The sequence below is a fragment of the Fukomys damarensis genome, unplaced genomic scaffold (assembly GCF_012274545.1).
Source record: "Fukomys damarensis isolate Sample0158 unplaced genomic scaffold, DMR_v1.0_HiC HiC_scaffold_37, whole genome shotgun sequence".
NCBI classification, from domain to species: domain Eukaryota; kingdom Metazoa; phylum Chordata; class Mammalia; order Rodentia; family Bathyergidae; genus Fukomys; species Fukomys damarensis.
In genome coordinates, this window is record NW_022900949.1 from 40656860 (window position 1) to 40682936 (window position 26077).

At 48.0% G+C, this 26077-nt stretch overlaps 1 protein-coding gene across 8 annotated transcripts in view; it reads right to left on the reverse strand.

Annotated features, from left to right (window-relative positions):
• Pfkfb4 (6-phosphofructo-2-kinase/fructose-2,6-biphosphatase 4) overlaps nucleotides 1-26077 on the reverse strand; it is a 45621-nt gene that overhangs the window by 15598 nt on the left and 3946 nt on the right. For 2 of the 8 annotated variants that reach the window (XM_033759433.1, XM_010615637.2), the window contains exons 1-9: nucleotides 25481-25695; nucleotides 18554-18670; nucleotides 18318-18414; nucleotides 13332-13398; nucleotides 10702-10776; nucleotides 10303-10359; nucleotides 9553-9674; nucleotides 7596-7803; nucleotides 6860-7006 (exon numbers count right to left, since the gene is read on the reverse strand). In XM_033759433.1, the coding sequence (XP_033615324.1) occupies nucleotides 6860-7006; nucleotides 7596-7803; nucleotides 9553-9674; nucleotides 10303-10359; nucleotides 10702-10776; nucleotides 13332-13398; nucleotides 18318-18414; nucleotides 18554-18670; nucleotides 25481-25577 (987 nt within the window). In that variant the 5' untranslated portion in view covers nucleotides 25578-25695. Of the gene's footprint in view, nucleotides 1-6859; nucleotides 7007-7595; nucleotides 7804-9552; nucleotides 9675-10302; nucleotides 10360-10701; nucleotides 10777-13331; nucleotides 13399-18317; nucleotides 18415-18553; nucleotides 18671-20379; nucleotides 20532-25449; nucleotides 25696-25781; nucleotides 25834-26077 lie in introns of those variants that run through there. The other 6 variants (XM_033759434.1, XM_010615639.3, XM_010615642.2 and 3 more) reach the window with 5 other exon arrangements.

The window sequence follows — 26077 nt, forward strand, 5'->3', positions numbered from 1 at the left end:
AAAAAAAAAAAAAAAAAAAAAAAAAAAAAGAAAGAAAGAAAAAGAAAGAAAAGAAAAGGACACAAAGTTTGAATGATACAATTAAAATAGCAGAAATTATGAATGAAGCTGGGCATGGTGGTACACGCCTGTAATCCTTGTGCTCTGGAGTATGAATCAGAAGGATCACTGTGAATTTGAGGCCAGCCTTGGCTACATAGTGAGTTCAAAGGCAGTCTGAACTACATAGTGAGACCTTGTCTCAAAAAAAAAAAAGAAAAGAAATTAATGAGAATATATATAAACTCATGGAGATGTTTTCAGGCCACACAGAAAAACAGAGGTAACAGGGTAAGGAATCCACATACTCACGTCTCGGCCACAGTATCTGCCAGTCATATTTAAACTAAACCCATACATGCTTCCTCATTTCCCGACCAACTGGATGATTGTGCAGTAAATGGGCCATGGTCAAAAGCAGAAGCAAAGAGGAGAAAGTGATAAAGCGGCACGGTGAGGATCTGGGGTTGGGATATGGATACACGCTAAGGTGAACCCTAGGAGTCAACTCTGAGTACAAGCAGGCTCTGCGATCTGTCTAATCAACAGCCTGTGGCCTGAGTAACGGGATATCAATCCCATGGTCACTTCATGGACTTCCAATTTAGTGGGCTGGGAGTAAAGGGGGTGGATTCTCTCGTATGGGCTTTTGAGCTGCTTATTATGAGAGATCCACATGGCAACAACTGTGGGTGGGCTGTAGGAGTTTAGGGCACCCTCAGCCAACAGCTAGGAAAAAAAATGTGATCTTGCTGGGTGCAGGGCACAGTGACGCACACCTGTAATCCCAGCTCCTTGGGAGGCTGAAGCAAGAAGATCACAAGATCAAGGCCAACCTGGGCAACTTTGAAAGACTCTGTCTTTAAATTTTAAAACATTTAGAAATGGCTAGAGGTGTCGCTCGGTGGTAATCTTGGGTTCAATCCCCATCACTGAGGGGGGAGCGGTAACTCAATCCTACAAATTATAAGTAGATGAATCCTAACAACCACATGGGCTCAGAAGAGACCTGAGCTTCAGGTAAGACAGCTTGACTGCAGCCTCATAAAACACTAAAGAGAGAACTCAGCCCAGCCTGGCCAGGCTCCTGACCTGTAACTGTGAGATAGTACATGTGTGTTTTTTGAAGGTGCCAAGTATACGGTAATTGGTTATATAGCAGTAAGTAACAAACACAGTGAGCATATGCATACTCCTACAAGTCTTTCAACTGTGCTGTATATCTGATTTGCTTTGGGGTTTTTTTTTGATACTGGGGATCAAACTCGGGACCTTGCACATGCGAGGCAGGAAGCTGAACCACTGAGCTAAATCCCTGGCCCTGTGCTGTATAGTTGAGACTTTTCATAAAATATTGGGAGCTAAAAGACAACTGAAGAACATGACTTTTAAAATGGACCCTGAGGGCTGAGGATTTAGCTCAGTGGCTCAGCTGCCTGCCTTGTAAGTGCAAGGTCCTGAGTTCAATCCCCGGTACCATAAATAAATAAATAAATTAAATAAATAAATTAAATAAATAAATAAATAAATAAATGAATGAATGAATGAATGAATGAATAAATGAATAAATAAATGAATGAATAAATGAATGAAAAAATGAATGAATAAATAAATGAATAAATAAATAAATGAATAAATAAATAAATGAATAAATGAATGAATAAATGAATGAATGAATAAATAAATAAATGAATAAATAAATGAATAAATGAGTGAATAAATGAATGAATGAATGAATGAATGAATAAATAAATGAATGAATGAATGAATAAAAAAATGGACCCTGAGGCAGGAGGATCACAACTTTGAGACTAGCCTAAACAACAGAGTAAGACCACGTCTCAAAAAAGCATGCTGGGAGCCAGGTATGGTGGCACATGCCTGTAATCTCAGCACTCAGGAAGCTAAGGCAAGAGGATTGTCACAAATCTGAGGCCACTCTGGAATACATAGCAAGACCCTGTTTCAAAAAAAGAAAAGAAAACAAAACAAAACAAAACAAAAAAGGACTAAGGAATTGTCCTTAATTGTCATCAAAAAATTACCTCAGGGAACACAAAACCCAAGATCAAAAAGAACTTTGCCAAAGAGCTAATCCCACAGGCTCAGAAAAGACTGAAAATACACCAGATTAATTTTATAGTATCAGCATAATTCAGGTTTCTGAATTCCCAAATGCAGGACAAATAAAAAACAACAGGAAAATATCACTTATTAATAAAAGCTAAACCAGGAGTGGCGATACATACCTATAATCCTAGTACTCTGGGAGGCTGAGGCAGGATGATGGAAAATTCCAGTCCAGCCTGGGCAATTTAGTGATTTAGCAAAGCATATATACAATGTATAATAATCAAATCAAGGTGATTAACACATCCCTCATTTCAATCATTTATCAAATGTGTTAGAACACTTAAAACCTTTCTCTAGTTATTTTGATACAGTGAATCGTTGTTAACTGCGGTTACCTATTTTTCTATACAACACAAAGAGTTACTCTTCCTATGTAACTATCTTTTAGTACCTGTTGTCTACTATTTTTAGGGGGTAGTGGGGAGTACTGGGGATCAAATCCAGGGCTTTGGGTATGCTGGGCAAGTGCTCCACCACTGAGCTATATTTCCAATCCTTTAAACATTTTTATTTTATTTTTATTTTGTTTTTCTTGTTGTTTGGTACCGGGGTTTGAACTCAGGTCTTTGTGCTTGCGAGGCAGGCGACAGAAACACTGAGCTACAACCCCAGTCCTGAAAAATTTTATTTTGACACAGGATCTCATTAAATTGCCCAGGATGGCCTTGAACTTGTGACTGTCCTGCCTCAGCCTCCCGAGTCACTGGGATTACAGGTCTGCACCACCACACCTGGCATCAATCTTCCTTCCCACCCTCTTCTCAGACTGTGATGCCTTCTGTTCTTCCCTCTTCCTCTAGAAGAGGAACTTTTTAGATTCTGTATAAAGGAGATCACATGGTATTTGTCTTTCTGTGATCAGCTTATTTCACCTCACACAGTGTCCTCCAGGCTCATCCACAGTGCCAAAATTAACAGGATTTCTGGTTTAAATTTTGATTCTGGGCTGGAGATTTAGCTCAATGGTGCCACCACCTGCCTTGCAAGCGCAAGGACCAGAGTTCCATCCCTGGTACCAAAATAAAATGAAATATAAATAAACAAATAAATCAATCTCAATTAAAGAAAATTTATGAGGCAGAGGAGTCCGAATACAGACAAGGTATTTCATGACTATTTTTGTAAGGTATCACGACGATGAGATGGTTATGTTGATGAAAAGGAGTCCTCAACATACCCTCCAGAGATACACACTGCCATGAAATGTTATGTCTGAATTTGCGCTAAAACAACCCAGTGGGGATGGGAATAGGACGGGAATGGCTGGTTACAACAAACCTGCGGAGCATGTTCAAGTTGGTATTTGGATAGTGATAAATCATGGTATTGTGTTCTCCTGACTTTCACGTACAACTGAAAATTTTTATAATAAAGTTTGAAAATAAATCAGGAATAGGTAGTTCAGCCCTATTACCTTTCCACAGCAAGCCTGAAGGGCAGGCCTTTAAATTCACAACAAAAGAAGAAGGTCCAATTTGCTCATTCCCATACGCAAAATATGAAACAGAAATACAAGGTACATGGGCTAGGGAGGCAAAACCTGCATCATCTTTATTTCAAATGGTAGTGCCTTGAGACAATCTAGAATTGACTGGACAATTACTAGAGCACAAGCATTTGGTTTTGTTTTTTTGTTTTTTGAAACAGGGTCTCACTATGTAGTCCAGGCCAGCCTTGAACTCATGGTGATCCTCCTGCCTCAGCCTCCCGAGAGGTGGGAGGCCCACCTGGCCCAGAGCACAAGAATTTGGCCAGAAATAGCGTAGTAAGTTTCTGAGGAAAAAAGTTACTAGATGAAGCCCCTGTGGTAGCTTACTGCCTGTTGCTCAGGAACCTGGGCCTCTGGCACCACACGTTAGCCCTCCTCCTTCCTTCCCTGCAAGCTTGCTGGGTCCAGCAATCTTCAGCTCCAAACCCTAGCCCCACTCCCTTTCCACCCGAGCCCTCTGGCTCACGTGAAGATCCCCAGGGGCACTGTGGTGACAGCCCGGTGGTCACTTTGGAGCCTGGCCTCACTTCCCACCCTACAGAGGCTCCATGACTATACTCTCCATAACCCCTGGAGAGCTAGGACAGCTTTACCGTGGTCCCTACTTCTCCCTCTGACTCCATTTCACATTCCAAATACCCCAAAGATCCAGCTGCCTCCTTGGTATCCGCTCTCGAACTCCATGCAGGAACTTCCTCCTCTCAGGGCATTCTTACTGAGCATCTACCTATCCTTTCCTCATGTGAGTGCATCAGCTGCCCTGCCCCTGAACCCATCCAGGGGCTAAAAACCAGAGTCATCCTGGATGCTTCTCTCCCTTTGGCCACTCAGGACCACCACTTCCATTCCAGGACCCTGCCCCTGCGAATGCAGCCAAAGGGTAGGCTCAGATGATGAACAAATGCATAAACATGCCTCAAATCCATCTGTTCCCTGCCATCACCTTACCAGGCCACTGTACTCTTAACTAATCTCCTTCCCCCAGCTTGTTCCCACCCACCCCCAGAAAACCAGTCTTATGGTTTATATCTAGATGTCCCCCCAAAGTCTCGTGATCTCATAGGTGGGGCTTTGGGTATGTGACTGTACCATGGGGGTGAGAGAATCACTGGTGCATTTGATGAGTTTATAGCTAAATGTGATTTGGGAGGAGAAGCATGATGGGAGGAGGTGGGTCCCTGGGGGTGTGGCCTTAAAGGGTCTTTTTCCCTTTCCCTCCCTTGATCTCTGTCTGTTTCAGGCCACCGTGGCACGAGCAAGCCTCCTTTGCCAGGCCGCTCTCTGCCTTGTCACTCTGCCTCAGAGTCAGCTGACTATGGACTGAAACCTCTACAAACTGTGAGCCAAAATAAAGCTCTCCACCTTACATTTGTGGGGGTTGGCATTGTGTATCAGCAACCAGAAAGTAACTAAGATCACCACTCTCAATACTCGTGAGACTTTTTTTTCTTTTGGTACTGGGGGATCAAACACAGGACCTTGCACTTGAGAGGCAGGTGGCAGTACCACTGAGCTGAATCCCTGGCCCTAATAGTGAGATTTGTCTAAGACTAAAATCTCAGAGTATTCTGCTTCAGTCATTGGAACACTAGTTTATTTTAACCAACAACCCAGTACTGCTGGGTGTGGTGGTGCATGCCTATAATCCCAGCACTCGGGAAAGAGACTGCCGTGAGTTCAAGGCTAGCCTGAACTACAAGACCCTCTCTCAAAGATAAAACAAACAACAAATAAAAAAACAGTACAAGTAATTAGAAAAGCCAGATAGAAAAGCATGTTTAATCCGTTTGACACCATCATAGAATTATAAAAGCAGAGAGGACTAAAAGGGTCAAAAACCTGGAGCAGAGGGAAGCCTAACACAAATTTGATATATGACTTTTTGCTCTGTGGTTCAGCCAATTCAAAAGTAATAAGAAACTAAGAAGAAAGTAGAAACTACATGGGCAGAAGTTTGGTGGGACTATCACAAATCTCAGCTGAGAAAGATGAGGAAGAAGAGGAAAAAATATAAGCCTAGGGCCTACAGAGTTTCCAGTCAGAACTTTAAAAGACTAGCCTAGGTGTAGGAGTGACCTGAAAACTGAGTAGCCACTACAAACATCAAAGCACTATGAAACAGCTCTATCTCTGACTAGACTAAAGTAACCCATCCTTAACTATTTTCCAGTAGCAAAAATAAATTCCTCTGAGAAAGGTAACATTAACCAGAGCTTCAAATCATCTCTACCATTGGCCTTGTGAAATCTCCAGCATCCAGCCAAAAATTACTAGGCACAAGCCAGGTGAGGTACCATACACCAACAATCCCTGTACATGCAATAATTATTGCCTTAGGAGGCTGAGGCAGGAGACTCACAAGTTCAAGGCCAGCTTTAGAAACTTACCAAGATCCTGTCTCAAAATAAAATTTTAAAAAGGGCTGGGGATATAGCTCAGCACTTGCTGGGTTCAATCTCCAGTACCAAAAACAAACAAACCAGAACATTTATATCTGCATCGGATCCAGAATATTCAAATAACTCCCAAAAATCAGTAAGAAAAAGATAGATAATCCAATAGGATTTTTTAAAAAAAGCAAAAGCTATGCCAAAAGCAAATAAACATAGCAAGATGTACAATAAGCAAAACAATGTGATCCTGGTGCATAAACAGACACGTATACCATGTATAAGAACTTCATATAAAAGTAAGTAAAATAAGTTGACAGGAAAAGGATAGATGGGTAGAGGTGAATGAGTTAACCAGGGAAAGATCAGATTTAAGGCTTTAGTTGAGACATCAAAATAAATTTTGGTTGGTCTAATTTAAATCCAAGAGAGAGCAGGTAAGGAATCAAAGAAAACAACGAAGCTTGTAGACACAGCGGCACACACCTGTGATCCCAGCTGCTCAGGAGACTGGCAAGTTCAACACCAGCCTGGGCAACACAGCAGACCCTGTCTCAAAACAAACAAAACAAAACAAAACAGGCCAGCCAGGGCAAGTTAGTGATGGCCTGACTCAAAATAAAATAAAATGGGCTAGGGATGTAGTTCAGCACTCCCTGGGGTCAATCCTCAGTAAGTTAAAAAACAAAAAAACAACAACAAAAAAAACCCAAAATCAAAAACAACAATGAAGAAAGTGCAGAAAGAGGCTTTCCCTAATCCTCAGCTCCGTGCCCACTAGGCAGGCAGGAGCAGGGTCTGTGGTTACCGCATCGATCTCGTTGAGGACCTTCCACTGCTCGTAGGGCACACCCAGCGCTTCCGCTGTCTGGATCGTCCTCTTCATCTGGCTCGTCCAGACCTTCAGATCCTTGATGTTCTGGTCACTGATGAACTGAGCCAGGCTCTTGGCAAACTGAAACACATCACAAGCCAATTCAGACCACAGGTTCCAAGCAGCCCTCAAAGGACTATAGAGACCGCGTCCATCTATTCCTCCGAGGACAGGCTTAGCAAAAATATGAGCTCACCTCCCAACTACATGCACCCACAAGGTGATGTCATTCATTCCTCCAGACCCCGAGACAGCTCCAGCCGTGCTTCATTGTCTCCCTACTCCAGTCCAAGTGCCCTGGGCCACACAATCCCCCCACAAAGCCCCGAGATCCCCTTAGATTGTGGCACAGTCATCAGCTGCATGGCTGGCAGTCAGGTCACTGCAAGGGTGGCATGACTGCCACCAAGGGGACCAAGCTGGAGACGGCTCACGTGGAGTTCATAGATCCGGGCATTTGCTTGGTGCTGTGACTTTTCCTACAGGATAGAACATTCAAGGCTGAATGAAAGTCATCAAGTGTACATTAGCTATGGACACCAGCTGACGGTCCAGTGTGCTGCGACTCAGCTATGGAACAGAAGCCTAGCCCCTACACACATGCATCTCTATAGCCACCCAGAGGTATAGCGCGCACACACACACACTCACACACAGTACACGCACTGACCTCCCGGCCCCGAGGGGACAGTCCTGGGTCCCCACCAATCCGGCCCTTGAGGTTGAGCTCACTCTCCCCATGCCGGCAGAGGTAGATGGACCGGGGTGTCACGTGGATGTTCATGAGGTAATACACGATTCGACTCTGGATGTGGTCAGCTACTCGGTTCACCACGTAGCTCTGCCCCACGTCCATGATCTTGATATAGGACAGATCCCTTTCCAGAGAGAAGGTAGAGAGAGGCCTGAGTGGGGCTGGGGACCTCAGAGCACATCTGGCCAGCCACAGAAGCCAGGGCTAAGGTCTTGCATCCAAGAGCACTAGACCCAAGTCACAACACACTGGACCGTCAGCTGGTGTGCAAGTGATAGGTGGGAGGCGGGAGCAACATGCCACGTGTGACACACAGACAAGCCCTGCGAGAAGCGCTCAGTGCTTATCATGCTTCTGAAGGTAACATCCAAAGCAGTAGCCAGCCACACACATCACGACTGCTGCTCACATGTGCCCAACCCTTCCTTGCCTACAGATCTCAACATACAGGCTGCACACTGAACACAGAGCCAGCTTCCCCAGGGCTGGCCTGGGAGTGGCTAGCAAACGCTCCCTGGTCAGCTCTCCTTCCCTTGTGATTCTTACCCCAGAACCCCAGTCCGGGTCACCTGGGTGTGCTGAGCAGCTGCCACGTCCTGCATCAGGCAGGCAGTAGACAAGACCACGAGGCCAGCTCACCCTCTCTCTGCTCTGGACCTGGGCAGCACCACAGCTGGGAGAGCTCGCTTACGCTGGCAGGAGTAGGGCCAACTGCGACTCAGCCTCAGATCCCTCTGGAAGTTCCCATCTGGATCTTCACTGTCAGACTGTGTGGCTTCAGTTTAGGGTCATTACCCTGACACCACCAGAAAAAACGGGAGCCACTTTTGCTGACAAATCTGACAGGAGCTGCCCCAGACAACCCCCTCTAGTGTGGCCACATCACAGAACAATGAGAAGAAACAGAACTGTACAGGGGAGACAAGGGAGAGCACAGAGGCCAGCAGGGGCCCGGGTGCCATTCAGTTCCACCCCAACCTGGGCTGGCTCCTGAGCCTAACAAGGTGGGGACAGATGTCTCAGCCCATGGCAGTCCAGGGACAACTCTGCCATAATCTCCCAGAATCCCTCCCTCTAAAGGCTGTGTGTGTGCCTTGGTTCACATGAATTACATATTCTTCTGTAATTATAAAGGACCCAAGTACACATTTATATTCTAGTCTTTCACGTGCCCTCACGTCTCTCCATAGCTATAATTTATAAGGATGATGTCATATTTTACCAAGGGCTACACTGTTATTTACCTAACCACTGACTTTATGCTGAGATACTGGAGTTGGCAAACCATGGCCAGCAAGCCACAGCCACCCTACAGGCTGCTTTCACAAAGTTTTAGTGGAACAGAGCTATGCTCTTTTATTTACGTCCTGTTTCTTTTGTACGTGTAACGGCAGAGCTAACTAAAACAGAGACTATAAATCCTCCAACACCTAAAGAGTCACTCTGTGACCCTTACAGGAAATACTTGCTGATCCCAGCTGTAAGATCCTCAGACAGACACCTCCATGGACCACTGCATAGCCCTGTTTCGCTCCTCCCATCCACACAGGCATGTGCCCTCCCCTCCCCACGCAGACTGCACAGAGAGACAAGAATGTGATGTCTGCAGTGCCGTGGAGGCCCTCTGCACAAAAATCAGGCTTGATTCTGTGCTGAAACAGTAGAAAGTCCTGACTCGCACAGTTCCAGATGAGGTAACAGGTGTTCTGCATGTCACCTCTGGCCAATGATTTCTGCCTCAAGGAAAGAAACAACAAAGGTCAGACCATCTCTGCTTTCTGGCACAGTCCCCAGTCACCACCACAGGGAGGCCACAAGGAGGCAGCCAAGCGCAACCCCTACCACCCACTCACCACTGCTGCTCTCCTCTCACCTGTCCAGGTCCTCATCCAGAGACTCATAGGAGTTTTCGTAGCACTCGATTCGTCTCATGAAATCCTCGGTGGCCTCATCACTGTCCCGGTTGACATAGTCGGGGCTGCCCAGCTTCACTTGCTGCCAGAGCCAGGCACAGAGCAAGGACACATCAGGGTTGTGGGCAACACAGGGCCAGAGATCAAGGAGATTGCTGGGCAGGGATGAGGGAGGCTAGGCCAGGGCTTGGGCTGGAGACCGGAAACTGAGTGGGAGAAGAGTCCGGCAGCCCCATGGGCTGAGTTTGCACACGAAAGTCCTGAGATCAGAGTCCCTCACCTTTGTGGCTCAGGGAGACCTAGGAGCCTTTCCCCACCCTGTCCCATCTCCCCAAACTCACATGGTCCTCTGTTCAGAGGGGGTAAGGGACAGAGTTGGGAGTGGGGAACAGAACCCTGTGACATACATGCTACTTTCCAGGGACTCTCAAGGGAGGACAGAGGGCGGGGGGAGGGAGAGGGAGAGCAAGAGAGAGAGAAAGTACGAGGGAGGAACAAGAAGGTACACCCATGAGCCATGCAGTCTGCCACATGAGTGATCCTCGGGGTGCAGGCTCTCCTGACCCACGCTGGTGACTACACTGCTTCCCCATCCTACAAGGTTCAAGAAACTCAGATGAAGAGCAGCCAGGCAGCCCAAAGCTAGAGAAAGACCTCACTGTCACCTTCTATCTCCTCGCTGCCCCCAACAAGGTCAAGTACACACTCACCACAATGTTGGCAGCTATGACCTCAGGATCCACACAGATGGACTCAACGAAGAAGGTCTGCAATAAGAGCCAGAAGCACTCGGGTAGGCAGGAGGGAAGGGACCACAGGTCAGATGCACTTAAGGCCCTGGGCCTTGTTCCCAGAGCTTTCTGTTCCCTCAGGCCCTTCTCCTAAGGACGTAGGGCTAAAGACCATGGAACTAAGGGAGGTGCCATGCTGGTCAGGACTCTCCCATCGAAAGAGAAGTCCAGCAAAAGAGTAAGGACAATCTCTCTCACCCCAAATGTTCCGTTCAGAATCATGCCAGCCCACAGCCTTGCAGGCATCAGGAAGCTATGAACCCTGAGGGTTCAAATGTGCAACTGCCCAGCCAAGGAGGGACACCAAAGAGGCCTCACCTTATAGCCATTCTGTTCCCCAAAAGTAAAGATTGTCGCTCTCCGCTCTCTAGTCGTGTTGGTTGCATCAAAAACCTAGGGCCAAACTGGAGTTAACTCAGCTCCGGCCCCAGGAAGGCAGGAAGCACCTGAGAGCTGCAGCACAAGCATCTCTTGCCAATGCTGGGCTTTTTGCCAGACCCAGCTAGGCCACTGTCTGGCCAGTCTCCTCCAGACTTGCAAAGAAGAACTTTCCATGTGTGCTTCACACACAGCAGGTGTGTAGGCATTGTGTGGCCAGCAGAAATTCCAAAGAAACCAATTAACCCTGGCAGTGCCATCTGGATGTGGCTGGTCCCCCGAGGACTATACCCCCAAGAGGGCTGTGATAAAAAGGCAAGTCTGGCACACCTAGTTCTCGGGCTTCTGGTGTTCAGATGTAACCTCTTCCTTGCATGCAGGCTCCAGCCATGCTGTCATGAGGCCCTCAACAAAAGCTGAGTCAATGAGGCTGCCTGATTCTAAGCTTCTTAGCTTCTAAAACTTGATCTAAATAAACCTCTTTTCTCTATAAAGTTATTCTGCCTCAAGTATTTTGTTACAGTCATGAAAAACAGACTAATGTTTGATGAACTGAACCTACATTTATTTATACTCCATTCTGAAACCCGAGTAAAGGGGCGCAAAGGACAAAGAGAATAAGAGAGAATGGGGCAGAAGATGGAAATGTTAACAAAATGTAAAACAGAAGCAACTAAAAGAAACAGAAAATAGCGGCAGGCGGATCACAGTTTAAGAAGTGCCTAGACAACTTCGCAAGACCATGTCTCAGAAAAACAAAACAAACAAGGGTCAGGGATTTAGCTCAGTGGTTCCACCACCTGTTTCGCAAGTACAAGGTCCCAAGCTCAATCCCTGGTACCAAAAAAACAAAACGAACAAAAACCAAAAATGGGCTAAGGGATATAGCCTTTGCCTAGCATATGGGAGACCCTGACTTTAATACCCAGTACCGAAAACACCAACAATAAAAAGGGAAGCATCGATTAAGTTCACCAGATATTCCAGGAAAACCTCTAACAAGAAAAACAGGCTAATCAAATCAAACAAAAAAAGAAATTTGGAGGAAATAAAAAACAGGACACAGATTAAGAGAAAATAACAAAATCAAACAAACAAACAAAAAAAACCTTAAAGCCATTCAAAGAGAGGTGTGAGAGTTGGGAATATAGCTCAGTGGTACAGTGCTGCCTGCCAAGTGTGTGAGGCCCTGAGTTCAATTCCTGGTACCAAAAAAATAAAAATAAAAGAGAGAGAGAGAGAGGAGAGAGGGGATTTTTGTTTTGTTTTGTTTTTTCTTGCAGCACCAGGTATCAAACTTGAGACATTGTGCTTACAAGGCAGATGGTGGCACCACTGAGCTAAATCCCCTGGCCCCAAAAAGCAAGATATGAACCAGGCATAGTGGCACACTCCTGTGATTCCAGCACTCAGGAGGCTGAGACAGGAAGATCACTGTTCCAAGTTCCAACCCAGCATGGGCCACACAGTTAGCTCAAGGCCAACCTGAAATACACAGTGAGAGCCACTTAAAAAAAAGTGCAAAGAGAGATATAAAAGGATATAGTAACCATGAAAGAACAGAGTTCCAAAAATTGGAATACTCACTCAAGGATGATCACTGAAATTTTTTAAAAACTCAGCCAAATACTTATAATGTTGAGAAAGTCTCCCACAAAACAAAAAAAGACAAAGGAAATGAAGGAAAAGATAAAAAGACCCAAAACACCCCCCAGAGGACACACTTCCTTGAAGATTCAAGGGCCTCTGGAGAAGGAAACGCCAGTCCTCTCTAAAAGATGAGACTTTCGAGAAGACAAACAAATCAAAGACATCACATTCTCCATGGCCACACTAAAAGCCACAAGACAAGAGAGCAATGTTGTGGAAATTCTAAGGAAAAAGATTTTTCCTACTAGAACCCTATACTCAACAATCTAATGCAAGGATTTTAAAAAGCCATTTCTGATACGGCAGGCACAATTTACTTCCCAAGCATCTTTCTCATGAAGCTGCTGGATGGATGTGTTTCAACACAACGAGTCAGTACCCAAGGGTGAGATACAGGGCAGGGCATTCAATCCCGGAGAGAAGGAACTCCCAGGTGATGGTCATGCCACAGGCAGCTAACCAGACTGGATCTGGGACAGGGAGCTCCAAGAGGAAAATGCAAGGGAAAGAACAACCTCTGTCTGAGCACAGGCACCCCAGCTCAGCTTGTCTTCTCTTCCAGCTGACTGCAGAGGCCCCACACAGTGAAACTCCCTTCCCTGCCCCTGACCAGCTCCCAAGCAGCCAGTGAACCCTAGGCAGGACTCACCATGCCAGCGGAAATAAAACAACATGTGTAAAAGACTTAGGTGTCATACAGCCCACGAGGGAAGGCCTGCAGGGTCCAACACAGCCACGAGCTCTAAGGGCAACTCCGGACCCAGTCACAGTCCCCAGATCTCTCCCCGGGACTGGCACCCAGGCACATCCAGACGCACATACCCTGCCGCGCCCCCCAGCCCCCGGTTCCTGACAAGCAAAGGGTGGATAATATGGGTTCTGTGTCTCACTCCCAGCTGTCACCAGGATATCACACTTACCGCCACATGTCCTCCCTCATCACTGAGGAACCTCCGGACGTCACACAAGGCTGCCAGGGCACACTGCCTTTGAGAGAGAAAACAGAATCAGTGAAGGACTGAGCCCTGGCTACAGGAAGGCAGAGGTAAGCCCCGCCTGAGACTGGAGAGGGTACTGCCTCTAGGCACTCTTTAAATTCCCTTTCTCTTTCATTGTTTGCATTAATTCTCAATGCCTGGCTAAATCTGTTCCTGTAAGATGGAAGGCTATGTGCACCTGGCCATTAGCAATGATGTAAAAATCACTTTTCTGTAATTGCCCCCTCGTCTCATTTTCTATATACCCATGCTGCCAACATTACCATAATCGTGATTCCTGTGTCATACATTTCTCCTGGTTATCGAAATAAGTAGTTACAGTCAGAAGTGTCTGTGTGCCTGTGTGCGTCAGTGATGGGATAGGAGAGACACTTTGGCTATTCTCCAGGGTGACTCTAACCTTAATGTTCAATTTTCTGGTCTTGGAGAGAGCAGTCCCACACCTCCTCCTGGAGGGAGCAGTCACCACTGCCTTCAGCCCACATCCACAGACATCTGCAACTCGCGACTCTCAACAGTACACCATGAGCTACACTGTCTCCAGAATCAGCTCTTCTACTCATTGCTGCCAAATGGACTGGCACAGGAATGACCTTTCCTTTTTTTAAATCCATTTCTGCTATTAGCCTGGAGATAGATAGACTTTTATTTTTTTGTCTGCTACCGTCACCTTTCCAACCTAAGAGTTAAGCTAGATCTGATTCCATGTTTCACCTTTGGACTTTGTGCATAAGCTCCCCGCGTGTCCAGTCAAAGAATTTCGGTGTGAGGCTCTCATGAAGCCAGTGTGCTAAAGTGCAGAGGCACATACTCCACAGTCTGCTGGGAACCATGCAGAAACCAGTGGGAACATTGAGTCTAGGTCACTTGAAAGAGCCTTGCTCCGTGCCTCCTTGTGACCTTTCTGTTCCCCAACGGGTCTTTCACTTAATCCTCAAAGTGCTTCTTCTTCTGCCAAAAACTGAATTCTGAGAGTCTAGAAAACTATCATTGCTGGGCTACTTCTAGCAGCAAATGGGGCCCCTAGTACTGGCCAAGGGGCTTCTCTGCCTGTGGTTCCAGCATGTGGGAGGGAACGCAGGGTCCAGTGGAGACGCTGGGGGATCAGGCCAGGAGCCTGTGGGCACATGTGTATAAGGGTGAGTGGATACACACGTGCATTGCTATGCCTCCGTGTGGCCCTTTAGGTCGGAGTATGCATGTGTAAGCTCGGCTGGACACGCACATGAGTGTGACCCTACCCTCATGTGTAGTATTGGCTGAGCGGGAACAGGGAGGGGGAATGTGTCCACATGTGTGTAGCCAGGATATGCATGTTTGTCCAAGCAATGCCTAAACGTGCACCCATGTGCATATATATATAGGGTGTGTGTGCACAATTGTGTGAGCACATACATGAGTGTGCTTTGTGTGTATGTGTGCCCAGACCAATGTGTACATACAAGATGAGCACAAGTGTATATGCACTGTGTGCAGCTCCCTACACTGACATAAAACTTTCCCTGAATAATAAGAGCAACTCACAAGTCTACACTGCTTACATAAACAATATGGTTTATGCTGCATAACTGTTTTCCCTCCGGGAGGCTGGAATTTTGGAGAATGCCAGACACAGGGTGCCTATGCAACCAGTTCCAAATAGCAATCTTGGCCACTGGGTTTCCAAGGGACTTTCCTGGTAGACACCTTACATGTGTTGCCATAATTCAGCAGTGGAGGAGTTAAGTGCACCTTGTGTGACTCCATGGGAGAGGAAGCTCAGACTGCACCCATTCACCTGTTCCCTTTGCTGATCCTGCTTTGCATCACTGCACTGTAATAAACCTCAGTTCAGTTACAGGCTTGGGAGTCTTGGGAGTCGTCCTAGCAGATCGCCAAGCCTGACGGTGGTCTTGAAGACCCCTGATACACCATGCTCGAGTGTGCTCAGCTGTGCATGTGTGCACTCACACAGGGTGAGTGCATGTGTGCCTGTGTACGCACTTGCCCTTGTGTACAGTGTGACTGGGAGCAGTACCGCACATATGTGAATGAGCCCAAGCATCCATAGGTGTGGGTGCCTGTATACATATACACACACCACGTGTACTGTGTAATGTGCGTGTGTGTATGCACTATGTACACAGACGGGGTGTCTAGATACGTGCACATGAGGTGTGTACAGGACTGTGAATACACCAGGTGGCAGACGTGTGCGTGTACCCTTACCTGTGCGCATGTGACTGTTACATACTTTTCTAGACATTCCACTGGGATAGCGTTAACACTGTGTAGCTTTGGGGTCATCAACAATGTGTAACTGGACCTCTGGGAAATGCAGCCCTCCCTTCCCAGGTTTTCCTTCTCTTTTTTTTCAGGTTTTTTCATTTTTAAAACTTTTTTTTTTTTTTTGAGACATATTGTTTAGGCTGGCCTCAAACTCATGGAGATCCTCCTGCCTCAGCCTCCCAAGTTCTGGGATTACAGGGGTGCCCTACCACATGCAGTTCATTTTAAAAACTTCTAATCCTTTTATTTTGCCAATTATTTATGGGAAATTTGGGGCCTATTAATTAACAGGAAATGGCCCTGTGGCCTGATGCAGGCTTTCGATGCAGGGAGAAGAGTTTTTAGGAACAGTAGTCTGCAAAATGGTGAAGTGTCTCAGGAACTTATCTCTGGCTTCTATCACAGGGCCCTTGTGTTCCCCCAATTGACCCTGGGCTAGCTCCCAAATCTCTCTGAACCTAGTATCCCATCTGAATTACTTCAATGTTCCTACCTTTGAAGGATGGCTTGAGTGGAGTGGCAGACAGACAAGGAAATGCTAGCTCCGTTGGTTGTCAAGAACCATTCTACACAATTTTTTAGGAATAAGTCGTTTCATAATTAAAGTATGACTATAGCTGTCTAAGGCCCAGTGTCACACTGCCCAAGAGCTGGCTGTGGCACGTGGAAACGTAACTCCAGTTTGCTTCCAGTCTCAAGTTGAGGCCTCAGTGGTCCCATGACACTGTGAGACTCAAGGCAAGAGTGCACGAGCTGAAGACATCCTGGTTCTTCAAGAACCAGTAGGAATAAATGAGAGACAGAGCGAAAGAGAGAGAGAGAGAGGAGAAAATTTTCACCTACGGGAAGGACAAATTCTTTATTATCCTGCTATCTCGTCCCACATACTATTTTAAGAATGCTTTCCTTACCCTCCTCATCAATATAAGATCTCATCAACATAGGATTACCACCATATGCTAAGTCACCTGATACTCCCTCCAGTTATTGTGTGTACCAAATAAACAATGGCTAGCTCCGGAAGAGTCTTTGTCTCTGCCCACTCAGAGGCATTGACCTCCCAGCCCCCGATATACTATGAAATAACACAAGTCTCTACTGTCTTTCTTTCACCCTCACCATCCCCTTTCAAGACAGATTGATCAGAGGATTGATCAGCCTCCCATAATTGGTTTTCCCACAAACACTTTGGATTCAGCGAGGCCTGGTTTCAAACTTATACCCTGAATGGCCCCATACAACACCATCCTGTCCTGACTCCAGCCTCTGCGTCTGGGAAAGCAAGGCACTACTCCCAACTGCTAAAGCTTCAGGAAAGTCAAGTGATCTGGTCTGTCCGTGCCCATAGCTTGGGATTGATTTAAAATCGGCATTTGGTATGTTCTTTCCCCTACTAATTGGGGAATTTTGGAATGAAGGATAGATTTTAGTGGTAAATGGGCTTAGATTCATGACAACTTAGATTCAAATGTAAAGTAACTTGTTATTTATGTGAGGCTTCTGGTCTAAGCCTCAGTTTTCTCGTGTGTGTGTGTGTGTGTGTGTGTGTGTGTGTGTGTGCGCGCACACGCATGAAATGGGCCTCAAGCACCCAGCCCACATGAGGGTCAGCTGTCAGTCCTCTCCCTTTTATCTGGCTCTGTATCACAAGAAGACCCAGCCTTGAGTTTTACACACAAGTTCCCCACAGGAACCTGAAAGTCAGACTCCCCTCCTTGGTGCTTCAGTCAGGACCAGCCCCAACAACACAACAGCACACTTGGGAGCACCTGTCCCCTGGTGGCCAGAGAAGGAATACACAGCCAGATTTCAAGTCTGGGGCAGCTGGAACACAGTCCAGTGTGTGGTCTCTGCCCTAATGCTGGGCTTCATTTGGAGAAGTCACTAGAGCTTAACCAACTTCTACTCACTGCCCTGCCATGAAGGCAGAGCTCGGGCAAGTCTCTGCTACCCAAGGCTTCTCGAGAAAGGGCTTCTTGGCCCTAACTCCTGCCGAGAAGGGCACAGTGCAGCTCCTAAGACCACCAGTAGTGCCAGTGCCTTGGAAAAAGCCTTAGCATCTGAATGAGGTGGAGGGTGGGGAATCATGTGCAAGCTCAGTTTCACAAATAGCAGGGAGAACTACTCACCCAGCACCAGCATCCTGGATACTCCAAACAAAGCTGAGGCCTAGCCCACACATGCCAAGATCATGGCAAGCACACAGTAGATACAGTCAACATGTGCAGAGAGGAGGGGGCTTATCCTGGGACAGGAGAGGAAGCCCCGCCCTGGTATGTCCCTGTGGCCTGTATCAGGGCACCTTCTAGGGCTGCCCTCCCCACCTGCGCAGCACAGCTGCCCCTGATCTGTCCTAAGGAAGCTTCCCTCCCACAGGATTTCCTGACCAAGGGTCCTCAACACCAGAGGAGGGACCAGCCACCAGGAGGCCACAGAGCCTCTCCTCTCACCCCCAAACCCATTACACCCCAACTCAAACACATCCGTAGAGTTCCAGAGAACAGCCCGGTCACACAGCATTGGCGACAAGGCAGGGCTAGGCTCAGGAGCAGCTCAGGCATGAATGAGCAGCGTGGCTTCTCAGCAAATGGGCAGCAACTTGTTAGCCATCTCAACAGCAGTGATCCCCAACACGCTTACCTCCTGACTTTCAGGCCCTCTTTGTTGTCTGGCAGGAAAAACTCAAAAGATTTGTAGGTCTTGACCATGTCCCGGCGATACTGGCCAACGTTGAATTCTGTGGGGAAGGAAAGGCTCAGCTTTCACAGAGCGGCAACCCCACCAATCCGTGATGGGATTCCCAGCCCCTGTCCACCATCCAGCCTCCTCTCTCCCTTCCCCTCCCAACAAATCCCCAGCATCCCCCAGAGCCTCACCCCGAGTGGGTACTCCAATCCAGTTCAGGTATCGGGTCAGCTTCTTAGAAATGTAGGTCTTGCCCCTGGCAGGCAGGCCCACCATGACAATGAGTGTTGGGCAGTTGGTCATGCAAACTGGAAGGCAAGCAGCACACCACAGTGTCAGATCCTCTTGGCCTGTGTTCTCTCACCCTCAGAGCACAAGACCGGCACCCCTATACCTCCTGGCATTACATAGGCCTTGAGCACCCCCAGACCCAGTCTCAGGCTGGCATGTCATCTTCCCCAGGGCTTTCTGGGCTCTGACAGATACAAAGGGACCTCATTAGTCCTCATCCTGTCATGCAGCAGCAGTAAAAAGCTCAGTAGGCCACGCTAGGATCATACCAGAGGAGACCCAGGGGATAATCAATGCCCGCCTCTGTCATCTGGGAACCTACGCCCTAACCTGTTTCCATCTCACCCTTCCCTAGTAACCATTCAATGCTCCCAGCACTCACAGCCCCACTGTTTGACCTCTCTGTTGTAACTTTCTTTTCATCATTAAAATCCAGCTCAAAAGCTGCTGCCTGAGTGAGTCCTTTCTCCACGGAGTCTCCATGTCCAACTGACACACCTTTATCCTCAACCTAGTCACCTTGTTAATGAGTCTGCTCTCTCCAGACTGATTGCTTGGGTTGGAAGCAGCCCTGCAGTGTCTGAGCCACTTAAGGCCTGGGGCATGGTGTGGCATTATTGTTCAAGAGCTATGAGCAGGAGCAGAGAGGTATCTATAAGACTAGAAGGGTGAGGGCTACATGGAGCTGAGACCAGACGCCCAGACCAATGCTCACAATGACAGGCCCTGTGACGGCGGCCACCACTGTTCTCTGTGCTACCAGGCCAGTGTGCCAGTCAGAGGAGCTGCCAAGGCTAAAGGCAGGGAAGAGTCAGAACACAGCTCCCCTGAGCCACACCTAGCTAGGACAGACACCAGAGCAGCAGAACTGCCAGCCTTCTGTGACGCAGCTCAGCTTTCAATGCAGTCAAATGTGGGTTCACCTCAGATGCCTCCCTTTCAACAACCTTAGGGCCTGGACTGGGCCCAGGGGATGTAGCTCAATGGTGCAGTGCCTGTCTGGCAAGCACGAGGCCCTGAGTTCGATTCCTGGTAAAAAAAAAAAAAGACCTGGGCCAACCAAGCCAAAGCAGATATGACTGATGACCAGCGGTGGAGAACAGTCATGGCCCCTTCCTCTGCTCATCTGGTTTTTCAAGACCCTTCACTCACTAGCTCTCCTTACATGGACTGCCAGCTTGATCATGCTCTTCCTCAGAGGGCAAGGACCCGCTGAGCCTTATGTCCAGCTCTGAGGCTTGTGGCCTCATCTAGGAAATGGGGTAATAATCCCTAGGAGAAGATCTACCACTGCCTCCATGTATAAAGCAGAGCACTTCCAGGAACCGCCCTCTGCAACCAATGCCCTTGAAAATTGGGCTGTGGAGGAGGCAGCAGCAACCTGGTCCCAGACAGGTCCTGCTGAGAAACAAAGGGTTCTGCATGCCATCGGGGGCTCTATCACTCCTGTGCGTGGGCTTTGTGCAAATGTGACCCAAGCCCTGAGCCCCAGGGGAGGGAAAGAGGAAGCCCCAAAGAGCGTGGGCCAACAGCAAGTCAGACAGAAAAAACTCTCAGGAAAACTCCAGGATTGGCTAAATTGAGAAGAAAACAAGTTAGACAATGCTCTGCATCCTCAGGCCAGCAGACAGCTGTGGCCTACATGGTCTGTGCAATTGCTGACAAGCTGGCAAGGGCCCTCAAGCCAGTTAAGGGCAGTGTGTCAGCCACAAGCCAGGGAACCTACCTGGCCTTGGTCCCCATGCTGAGGCCACCCCTTCCAATTACTGTATCAGCATGGGACTTCTATACCTTCTGTCTTCTCAGAGTTGGCCCTGGCCTCTTCCCACGGCCCCAACTCCTCCCACAACATTTGGAGACAAGTGGGCACTAAGGGCAGCAAATCAGGCCTGGGCACAAAACAAGGTAATAAATCAGCTGCCACCTCTGCTCCGCAAGATAAGTGCCCAAGAAATGTCCCAAAGAAAACCAAAGTTCAAGTATATTCCTAGCAACTCTGCTTACAACAGCAAAACACTAGGGAAATGCCAAGAGTGGAAAAACTGCAGAGGCATGACAAGGCGGGGACCCCTTGGCACAGGAAGCTGCAGCGTGTGGCCAGAACTGTAGCTCTGAGCCTTCAAGGACCCACCACCAAGCAATAGGACAGCAGAACACACTGTCTGCAACACTGAGCATACACAGAAGGGAAGAGGAAGATTGTGAACTCAGCTTCCTCACTGGTCTCTTTCCTGTAAATATGCTGAAGGTATCGGAATCAAGAGGCCTGAGACATGCCTGCCAGTGGACAGTACCTTCTCCCTACTGCCTGGCACTTTCACCAGAGGGACAGCCACAAATCCCTGGAGCAGGTTCCCAAGCAGATTCTGAGTTGCAACTTGTTCCCACCTCCTAGGTCTAAATGGGTAAGGAAGAACTCTATGTAACAAACAACAGGAACTGGTTGTGGTGGTTAAGGAACCTTTTCTACAACACCTTACATCATTGGTAAGTCACCCAACTTCCTGAGCAGGGAGATTGCTGTACAACAGAGGACAAATGTACCGTGTGACAAAACAGGGTCATCAAGAGAAAAAAATCTCCCAGTTTTCACTGAAAGCAACTTGGTCAAGCAAGGCCATGACCCATCCTGATGGCTGACACTGACAGTGGAGCAGAGAGGCTCTACACATGGTTACAAAGTAATGGCCTGAGGAGACTTAAGTGACCTTGATAAATAACAAGAGGTTCACGTTGATTAACACTTTAACTTGGTCTTGAGCACCCAGCAGAAAAGAATAACCAAAAGAGGTATAAAACAGTGCCATAGTAATAAAGCTAGGTATAAAAAGTGGCTCCAGTCACTGACCCCTTCTGGCAGTGTCCAGCTCTATGTATGGGAAAGATTGTATCTCTAGACTATTCCATGTGTAAAGAAAGGCATGCTGGACACTAAAAACATACTGGGATCATTAAAACAATGACAGGAGGAGATAGAAGAATGGCTCATAGCCAAAACACACAAAACACCTCCCTCCATATAAAAACATTGATCTGTCCACACACACTCACAAAACAAAAGCTGCTGAGACACATAAAAGGCTCCTATACCTCGTCAACACAAGCCTACTTAGCTTGCCAGCAACCAAACTGAGTGCTGAATGTCCCTCTCACCCCAATTGCAGCCATGTCCCCACACCAATTCCCCTTAACTGCACTATCCCTGACCCCCAAAATATCACAACAACATTAGATCTCTTAGCAACCCAATAAAATCCTCCACACATGGCAATTGGACCTGTATAAATTCATCCATCATAAATCAGTACAACTCCACCCCATAGGCTAAAGTTATTCATATTCCCAAGTCAGGCATAAACTGTCTCCCTAAGGGCTTGTTTTATATCTGTGACTCCCAAGCCTTTTGCTGTTTCAACTCAACCCCGTCTTCCCTCTGTTATGCAGGCTTCCTTAGCCCTCCCCTCACAATTTATACAGAAACCAGTTATTACAGCAAGTCTTGCCCTCACAACAGCCACCTATCCACTATCTCAATAAACAAGCTCTCCCCATCCTTCCCTTTCTGATAAGGGCCGAAATGCTGGTAGGAATTGGCACTGGGTGGCAGGAATCTCAACATCAACACATCTCTATGACTCCCTACCCCAAGAGCTAAATGAAGATACGGAAAAGGTAGCTGACTCTCTCTGGTCACTCTACAGTCCCAAATCAATTCAACAGCAGGCGTGATACTCCAGAAGGGCCTGTTGGAGACAAGGTAAAGAAACTCAGGGAATGCATAGAAAAAATGTAGACGAGACCGAGACTGGCTACACTCTCTGCCAGGATGCTTTGACCAGTGGCTTCCATGACTTCTTCCTTTCCTGGGACCCCTCACTATTCTCTGCATAATCCTACTGTCTGGACCCTGTCTGTTCTGTGGTCTTCAAAATTTCTTACAGGAATGCATGGAGCCTTTACCAACCAGACAGTCTCAGAACTCATCATGGTGGGATATCAGCCACTGTGGCAGAAGGATTAAGAACCCACCTACCATTGACCCCATCAGATCCAAGCTTAACCCCAACCCTCACCCTTTTGTCACCTTAAAGCAGCTCCAAAAGAAGAGACCTTCCCAACAACCATAAATCAAAAGCCTGGAATGTTAGATTTCCCTTGCCTTAAGATGGCTGCTACATAAAATAGCAGCCTTCCTCCTTCCTATAATGCTCTGTGCCTTAAAATGGCTGCCACATGGAATAGCAGCTTCCTTCCCATAATGTCATGTTAAAATATGGCTTCTCCCACCGAAGGACAGTCTTCTTCCCAACAGGCCCTTCTTCCTGCCAAAAAAGGTAACATGATACTTGCTACCTCCTAGCAACTAGTGATGTCACAGGTTCCTCCAATCCCTTGATACTACCTCACTCAACTCCACCCTACTCAGGCTAACCTCGCCCTGTTACTATAAAAGAAGCTCCCTGTTCTGCCATGTTATTTTTCTCTCCTTTGTTCAGAGACAGCACAGCAGATCCTCCCCATAATAAAGGCTTGTTCTGGTCCTGGTCTGGTCCTGGTTTTCGGCTCTTTTTACCTAACAGTGGTACATACAAGTTCTAGCTAAGCCTAGGCAACTTAGCAAGACCCTGTCTCAAAATAAAAACTGAGCATGGTGGAACACATCTGCAATCCCAGTACTTGGAAGGCTGAGGCAGGAGGATCACTGTGAGGTTGAGGTCAGCCTGGGCTACATAGGGAGTTCAAAGCCGGCCTGAACTACATAGCAATACAATGTCTCAAAAAAGCAAATAAATAAATGAATATTTAAAAATAAAAAAGAATCGTGTTATTTGCCATGACAACAGAAGCATCTTTTCTGCTATGCATCCTACTAAGTCTCCTCCATGCCCTGACCCAAATCCTGAGCTGAGAGGCTAATGCTGGGGAGGGTTAGGAGCTTCCATGCCCCTGGGTGTGGCTTTGAGTTTTATCAAGTAGAAGTGGCACAGGACCTCTCAGTTAATCAGCCATGCCCTGAGGCCTGGGGACCACACCCCAAATAAAACCTACTGAACAACACAGACTAGCTGCTTCCTCTTCCCCATAAAATCTTGTGACAAGTCAATTTCCCCCACCCACAAGTCTTGAACCTTAAAGTCTTCTAGCCTAGCCCTAAGCCTATTACACAAGAGGTAAAATCCTGCTCAGGTCCCGGCCAGAGGGGCTGCACAGCTGGTTCCGCATTCATTCATTGTCTACCCACCTTCTCCTGGAAATTATGGCAGTGGGGAGGAAGAAGAAATCCCCTACACAACCTTTTTGACTTCTTGAGTATCATGACGGTATGGGCTCACAGCCAGCCTACTCCAACACAAGCCAAGGCCCTCTGCTCAGACCAGAGCCATGCTTTCATCCCACACTTAGAGCTTGGAGAAACAGACCTTGCATCAGCAGCTGAAACCTGGCAGGTCTCTTCCCATTGGGCCCTGATTCCCTGCTCACCTGTGTTGGCTCTGACTGACAATCAGTCTCAATTCTGATTTAGTGAGAAGAAGAAAAAAAAAAGTAATGGTAAAGAATTACCTCCTTCCACAACCCAAGGCCCATGATCAGCTCCTTACTCAAGGTCCTATAGCTGAATGTTCTGACTCCAGAAGTCCAGTTCCTTACTTATTCCCCTTTCTGTCAAAACAGCAGCCATCCTCATCAGGACCACTGGCACAAGACCGAGGTGCTTCAGCCTCCACACCCTCAGAAAAGTAAGAAGGTCTGGCCAGGCAAAGGCCATAGCCCCTGAGGACTCAGAATGTGGATTCCAGACATTGGTCAGAGCCACAACCCACCAGAATACAGTCTAGAAATCACTGCAACCCCTACCAGGACTCTTGGTGTGATCAGATACACACACACACACACACACACACCTCTCTCCTGGGACTCACTTCATGGTCAAAACCATTGCTATGCTACAGGCTAAGCTCAGCAGCACAGAACACTCCCCTCTATTCTCACTAATCAGCAGAGGTCATAAGCCCTGGAAGCCCCAGTGCCTCACAATTCTCCTGATGCCCTGTCCACAGTTATAACAGATGTCCTGCCAAATTGCAATCTCATTACAATGTTTCAGTTACTCTTACAACAAACCCTTCTTTTTTTCTGGTATGAAGAAAGCTGCAGACTCATTTAAGGACAAGCGGAAAGTTAAGGAATGTTTCCCCCTCCAGTTTTACCTTTCCACATGAACTCATGTGGATGCTTACATATCCTAGGAGGTAAACATGGGTCCACATGGCATGGTGTCCTGTCTATCCTGACCACATCTACACTTCCCTAAAGTTCCTCCTGAAATTTGGCCTTAAGGCCAAAGGACAACGTCTCACTCTAGAGACATAGCCCATGGGTTAAGTCTTTGCAAGTTCTGGGCTCAGGCCAACTGATTCCAGAGCCACACAGTTCAGTTCCCTCCTGCCCATGGGTCCAATCTCTAGGAAAAGAAAAAAGAGGGCGGGGCCATGCCCACAGAGACCTCCCAGGCAGAGTCCACTGGGTTTAGAGTGGGGAGCAAAGGGGCCCATCCCCTCCTCGAGGAGATGGGGGCTTGGCCTGACTTCCACTAAACCGAATGGCCTCAAGCACCTGTCCCCACCCCCTGATCTGCCGCACTTGTTTATCTTTAGCCCACCTGTCACTGACGCCTCACTCCTCCCGAACCCTCCACCTTTCTCTGACTCCTTACCAGTCACAATAACCTCCCTTGGCCCGGATCCCCACCTGTCCCCTACCCCGCCCAAGCCATCCAGCTACTCGTGTGGCGCACCACCCTAGCTCTTCAGGGGAGTCGGCCTCACCACCACGCTGGCAGGCGTGCAGGGCGGGCCGCCCGTTGCTGTAGGGCATCCAGATCTTCTTCAGGGGGTTCTGGGTCAATTCCCGCGGGCACGCCATCCCGCGGCAAAGAGTCGGACCACTGCAGCTTCGGACCCAGGAGCAGGGCTACCTGGGGGCCACCCGAGGTCCCGCCCCTCTCGGCCCCTCCCCTTTTCAATTCTTGACCGTGCTGTCCATCTTCCCATAGGCCCCGCCCCAGAATGAATAGGTCCCGCCCCAATTGAAGAGGCCCTGGCCTCCGACTACGCATGCCCAGCTCACCTAAGGTCCCTTTATGGGCCAAACGCACGCTTTCCGTCCTCTAGGGTGTGAATGCGCATGCGTATTGCCAAACCTGCGCAAGGCCCGGATTATGCAGGCCCCGCCCCGGATGCGCAAACCCAACACACTTACCCAACTGTGCGAATTTGCATAGGTGTCACCCTAGGCCGGGCCCAGTGCTCTGCAGCCCCGCCTCAAGACCCGCGGAGCCTGACCTCAGGGTGCCCGGCAAGACAGGATTATGTGCAGTGTGGCAGGGCCTACAGGACTCCGCGGCCCGGTTGGTCAGGACAAGC